Here is a 6,717-nt window from a genome sequence, read left to right as displayed (position 1 = left end):
TATGGACACCTGCGTCAATGATTGAAACAATATCATTTATGTACACCAAGAACAAAAGAGGACCTAAAACGCTCCCTTGGGGGACCCCTGACGTTACAGGCAGAACTGGAGAGATGCAACCTCCGACGGAAACAGACTGTGTGCGATGTGACAAGTATGCAGCAATCCAGTTAACAAAACCATGTGGAAGACCAAGCTGTTCAAGTTTAAAAAGCAGTTGTTCATGAGGCACCTTATCGAAAGCTTTGCTGAAGTCCAGGAAAAGCACATCGATTTGACCTCCCCTATCGAGGATTTGCGCAAACTCATGGATGGTAGTGACGAGTTGGGTCGTAGTTGATAAGCCTTTGCGAAAGCCATGTTGAAATTCTGTTAGAAAATTACGACTGTCCAGCAGTTCATTGATTTGGCTGCAGATGATATGCTCTATTAATTTACACGAAGAAGAAGTCAAGGAAATTGGACGGTAGTTCTCAACTGCTAGGCGATCCCCTTTTTTGTGCACAGGTACCACTATGGCAGTTCGCCAATCATCTGGCAGCGAGCTGTTTGAGTATGATGCACGAAAAATAATGAGAAGATAATGGGCTAGGGACTCAGCGTACCGTCGTAAAAACGTGTTTGGAATCTTATCGGGACCAGCACTTGTTTTCGTTTTCAGTGACAACAGCAAAGAAACTATGCCGTAATAAGTTATGAACTCAGAGTGATAGTTTGGTGTGGTGGAAATCACATAATCATGGTTACGGATATCGGAAAAAACCGACTGAAAATACTCATTGAAATGGCACGCTATAACACCAGGATCAGTTGAGACAGTGTCATTCACCACGATTTGCTCAACAGGCTTATCTGTTTCAGTCAAGTACCGCCAAAACTTTTGGGGGTCATGTTTAAGATAGTTTAGAAGCGTACCGGAGAAGTAGTTGTTTCTAGCCACTGCAATTAGGCTACGAAGATCGCTCTGCTGATTGGTGACATCACAGTTAACTGGCCTTGATTTCTTCGCTCGTTTTATCCTGCGTTTGAGATGTATGATTTTTCTGGTAATCCACGGATTATTACGATTAATACGCTTGTATTTTGTAGGTACAAATTTGTCAAGGCAGTATTCACATAAGTTCTTAAATTTTAGCCAAAGGGTATCAACATTTGTATCAGTGAAATTATCAAGATTTATGTCAAGATAATCGAGTATGCTAGTATCGTCAGCTCGCGAGTAGTCTTTGAAAGGCGAATATTTAACTCTTTTTGTAGGTGAAAAGCGCTCAAGTAAACAAGTCAAGAGGACCAAATAGTGATCAGATATACCCTGTTCAACAGATATGGTGCAATCACTAAGCGAATTGTTTACGAAAACAAGATCAAGAATTGAGTGACTTGTACCATGTACTCTGGTTGGAACCTGAACTAACTGCGTCAGATCAAAGGCGAACATCATATCAAAAATAATTTCAGTTGCAGAAGAAGAACCACACATATTCGGCCAGTCAACGGACGGGGTATTAAAGTCACCAGCCAGGATTATTTTATGGCTGCTAAATTTAAACAAGTGGTCAAATAACCTGCACAAGTAGTCAGGAGTAGCAGAGGGGGGTCGATAAACACTTCCAAGGATAACAGTGTTGCCCCAACAGTTAAGGCGTAGAAACAAGCTTTCATGATTTTCTATTTGGGTTTCCAGGACCGCTTCAATGCCTGGTTTAAGTAAAACAGCCAGTCCGCCACCCCTTCCATCACGATCCCTGCGAAATACATTGTACTGATCCGGAAATACCTCTCCGTCACTAATGTAATCAGTAAGCCAGGTTTCGGTTATAACACAAACATGCGGGTCATGCGTAAGAAGGATAGATTCAAGTGCGTGTGATTTGTTGACGACACTTTGTGCATTTAAGTTCAAAAGTCGAAACTGTTTACGATTAGGTACAAGTCAGTCAGAACGGGTGGTTTTCATCTGGGTTGAAATACTTGCGCGTGTATTTTTGTTTTCGTCCCATACAAATACATCGTCATTCACGTGAAGCTTATCATTAAATAGATAAACACGGGCGCCTTTATCTTTATCGTTTCTGGCACTCTCCCACAGCATTTTTCTTTTCATGAGTGTAGCCTGCGAGTAATCATTGTTTATAAACACTTTCGAGCCTTTAAGTTTTTTAGCATTACGAAGGATTTCCGTTTTTTCATTGTAATCCTGAAAGTATAAAATAATCGGTCTTTTGGAGCCATGTTTACCAAGCCTGTGAGCACGCGCCACGGACGAACACGCAACGCCCAGTTTATGTTGAAAAAGTTCAACGAGTACTGTTCTTTTTAATTGGTCGTCGGTTTCATTGGGAGTTTCGGGGATGCCATGGATTACAAGGTTTGAACGGCGACTTCTGTCTTCCAGATCAGTAATTTTTGCATTTTGTTTCAATATAATTTGCTCAAGAGTAGTTACAGTTTGCTTTAGGGAATCAATCTGCATAGTCTTTATTTGTAGATCGCTCAGAGTTCTCTCGATTCCCGTGCATTTAGACGTTAGGTCTTCCATTTTTTTGTCATTACGATCGTGTCGAGCCCTGAGCTCAGATATTTCACTTTTAATCGCGATTTGGCCATCAATGATTGTCTGAAACATTTCTTCAGTTGTAGGCCCCGGGTTTGACTCCACATCCCCACACAAAAGAAGCGTACATACTAACAAACAGTCATGCGCAATGTGACACAAAGTCCGTGGGCACGGCACAACTACAATCGTAATATCATCACTTCTAAACGATCTGAATGAATAACCAACCTGTAGGTTGACTCTATGTTAAAACAGCGCAAACGAACACAAGTACAGCTAGAAGAAGGGCCACAGACACAGCGCTGACTCGCGACTTGCTCTTTTTGCGCCAAGTCTAGGCCACCACCACCTCACTGCGCTTGAGTTCCCCAATTTCTTAGTGGAATCGAAAGTGGCATTTACGCAAAGTTAGGCTTGGAAAGGCGAGTGACGAATCATACTTTCGCTTTCACTTTCTTGGCTAGGTGCGTTGGCTAGGTGGCGGACAGCATCCATGCATCCGTTTACTATCCACTACCAGCCAATCCAATCCAAAGCAATCTGGGAAAACGCTTGCGGAGCGAGCCAAGTGAGCGGTGCATGTGTTGTGCGGTTTGTGGTTTATTTGTTCAGCCAATCTATCGTCGCAACGTCTACTTCATCGACAGCTGCACCTTCTGACGCCCGCAGTCTGAGACCACTGAAGTACGAAATAACACACAGCTACATCAGCGGCTCCGTCTCCTTTCGACGCGACGTAAACGGTCGTTCGCATCGGGCATAGTGCGACGCGAAACCTCCTTCTCGTGCCGGCTCGAAAGGGGGTTGCCCGGCCCCTTCCTTCCTCCCCCGAAGTGTGAGTCATCGCACCGATCCAACAAAGCCCCTCGACGACATCTCGACGGGGAATGTGGGATCCGATGGTCGTCGCAGCAGCTGCGTCCGTAGCACGCTCATGACGCTCGGCACGGCGTTGACTACGGCCGGTACTTGGTCGTCGACCGCGGCGGCGGCGGCCGCCCCGGGCGCCGGCGATGTCATCGACAACTTCGGGGCGATCGTGGACGACGACGGCGTGCACTGTCGCCACGGCGCCCTCACCAACTCTTTCGGCTGGTTCGTCCAGGGCATTCTGGCGGTGCTCGCGTTCGCCTGCCTCATCCGTAAGTTGATCGCGCGGATGGAACGGCGGTCGCGCGGAGGGGGTGGCGACAGCGTACGGGTTGAACCGCCCCCCTCTGTGCTTTGAACCCACTGCCGAGGCGCCTCGTACGACTTCCGAGCCAAGGAAGAGGCTTTTCCGCTTGTCGTGATCGAGTGTGTTGAAACACGGAAGAGGGAGCGAGCGAAAGTTTGGCCGTGTTTTAGGTTTTTGTCTCAGACCCTGTAGTAGTAGTAAAGTAATAGTAGTAGCAGTAGCAGTAGCGATGTGCGCCGCAGTGCTGCAGGTGTACGCATGCACGTAGTACCTGTACATCAGTTAGAGGTCGTGTTTGTCTTCGAGCTGTATTGATATCTCCTTCAGTAAACAATGGATATCGATAGCTAGCTCCCGTGGTCGGGTCTAGAATAACGGATCGTTTTTACTCTCGAGCTACAGACAACTCATTGTTTTACTGGAGATCAGTATTTCTCTGTGCAGACACCCAGGAATCGAGATTGAACATGTACAGAATACTAAATAGCTCAATTTTCATCTTTTGCAAGAATGCTTGGAATATTTCTTGTGCACTCGTGAAATGTACAACAGTTTTGTGGGTATATTTTCAGTAAAGAGGTTCTGCGAGCCACGGAGACACAGGAGACCTTGGATTATTTGGTGAGAATTCATGGAATTTCTGGTTTATTTTTGTAATTCTTTCTTTGAGAAGGCTGTTTCTTTTCACATGTTAAAAGGGCCCTGCAAGGACTTTTTTTACTGGTTTTTAATTTGCACCGAACCTGAGCGCACTGACCGTAGTAACCTAATGAAACTTTTCTCGAATTTCGCTTTAGTTTAAAAGTTATAGGCAAATTAAAATTACAAAAACAAGCAAAAAATAACCTCCTTCATGACGTCCTCGGTTGCTTGAGTGGCCGTGAACTCGAGGAGGGGTAGTGAGCTAGGCAAGCACTCACGGATGCCGCTCTCTGTGTCGACGGCGCGAGAGGGCGCCACTAAAGCATGTTCTGGATAGGCTGTATGCAGCGGGCAGCCAGAGCGGCTTTCATTGCATATGCTGCGCGATTAAACACTAATTCGGCATGACACTTCATTCGCCACAAACGACAACAAACACGGGGTAAAGATCAGTTCAGAATGGGAGCCACTTCGCGCTGCCATACTGCGAAACGGCCAAACCGCAAGACGAAGCTTCTCACCGAAGGCTTTCGGAACGCTCGGAGCCAGTCGGATCCTCCTGTCGATACGACCGCAGTGCCGCCGCATACATCCGGAACCTTTCCGTGTTGGCGCCTGATCCCACTACTCCTTTCTAGTACGCGCCGCCTTTTCCACTACTTGGTGGCGGGTATGTCGACGGGTCATTTCTTGTTTCCGTAGTTTATAAACTGCATTCGTTTCTTTTCTGATCTAAAATACTGAACAAAAACTACTTTTATAAATAATTAAAACGGTTCGCGCCACCTATGTTTTGTATTTCGACCAAAAAGAAGCTTTTAGTGGCTCCAGCCAGTAGTAAGCCCAGGACCAAAGACGTCACATTTTGCGCGCTTTCGGTACTACGGGTCGCCCTCGTCGGTGGAGGAGCTTTTCGCGTCGTCCGGTTACAATATGACGCACTGATATTTAGTTACTCTCTCCATGCCCGCTCGCTTGCCCAAACCCCAAGAGACGTGGAAACCGCAAAAAATGTAGACGCTTAATTATGATTGCAGGGCCCCTTTAACATGGCTATGTTGCTTTTGCCCTCAGGTTTTATGACACGTCCAAGCAAGGAGTCGGTGCCTTAGTGATCCACTTTGCCAACGTCTTCCTGGCAGAGTTCTTCCAGGGTGACCCGTGCACGTGGTGAGTGCCACCTTACTGCTTGACTTGCTTCTGACAACCGCCGAGCACTTGTCAGGAAGTGAGCCTTGTTTTATGCACCGCATAAAAAAAAGCTGCTTCCCAAAGAGTTTGATATCTGCCAGCATTTGGAGCTGTACTTAGCAATTTGTGAAGCTGCCCTTACTGACTGCATTTTATGAATGCCCAGGCTTTTCTTTTCCCAGGCACTCCTATAAGTATCTCAAGTTTCAGAGCAGGTATTGGGAAACCAGAAGATGAAAGTGATGCCAGTATCAGAATTTGAGTACTTTCCAGTGGTATGAAGTCATTGGTAGGCATGGGTAGAGAGTCTAGACTACGAAGTATCCCACACATTTGTTTTTTCGTGCTGCTGAGCGAGTGCTGAAGTGAGCTTCCATGCCGTCCATTTCGCATTACCAAAACTTTCCTTAAAGGGACAATGAAGGCAATTTCGGAAATCTTTTTGGCGATTGAACTGGGTTCCAGGCATGTCTCAGGCCACGTTGCCCAAATTTCAGCCGAAACCGGCGCTTGTATGCCGCGCAAATCAATTACACAGTCGCGGTAATAATCGTACCGGAATCGACTGGAGCGACGCACCGAGAGTTGCGGGAGAAGCTAGGAGAAGCGGAGCTCACGTGACCGATGCGAGGCCAAGAAGCGCGACGTCACAAGAGACACCTCAGCGATTGGTTGAAACGAGAGACGCGCCCTCGGTCACGTTTTGATTCTCAGTTTTTAGGAATATTGTTCTAATTTCCGCTTGAATAGCCATGAAAAGTATAAATCACACCGGAAATGATTACTAAACCGTAAATAAAGCAGCATAATTGTTTTTTTCTTTGCTACGCTGGACGCGAAACGGTCACCGAGCAACTATGGGCACTTCGGCATGCGGCCGCTCGTTATCGGCTGGGCGGTCTCCCTCGGGTGATGGCGGAGGCCGCCACACACGTACTCCCGTTCCGTTTGTGTTGGCTTACTGAACGGAAGCTCGAACTCGCTCGGGAGAGCGGCATTGCCGTCTATGTTGACAGATTCGACGAAACGACCGCACCAGCGCGCTGCTATAACCCACCGCGGTAACAGGAGTCTCGATCTCCTAAATACTACCGATACCGACTATTCACTCTTGACGTCACTCCCTACGTCACCTCCGTTTTCGGAGGCC

General features: G+C 46.9%; 1 protein-coding gene across 1 annotated transcript in view; it reads left to right on the top strand.

Moving 5' to 3' along the window:
* The first annotated feature begins 3,071 nt into the window (after nucleotides 1–3,071).
* Nucleotides 3,072–6,717, top strand: part of LOC8050775 (store-operated calcium entry regulator STIMATE) — a 55,386-nt gene continuing 51,740 nt past the window's right edge. Inside the window, exons 1-3 of the mRNA XM_029987918.4 lie at nucleotides 3,072–3,699; nucleotides 4,307–4,355; nucleotides 5,451–5,546. Coding sequence (XP_029843778.1) covers nucleotides 3,492–3,699; nucleotides 4,307–4,355; nucleotides 5,451–5,546 — 353 coding nt within the window. The 5' untranslated portion in view covers nucleotides 3,072–3,491. The remainder of the gene's footprint in view (nucleotides 3,700–4,306; nucleotides 4,356–5,450; nucleotides 5,547–6,717) is intronic.

This window comes from Ixodes scapularis, unplaced genomic scaffold, assembly GCF_016920785.2.
Source record: "Ixodes scapularis isolate PalLabHiFi unplaced genomic scaffold, ASM1692078v2 PGA_scaffold2__306_contigs__length_199485367, whole genome shotgun sequence".
NCBI classification, from domain to species: Eukaryota; Metazoa; Arthropoda; class Arachnida; order Ixodida; family Ixodidae; genus Ixodes; species Ixodes scapularis.
This window is presented reverse-complemented; position numbering and strand designations above follow the sequence as displayed.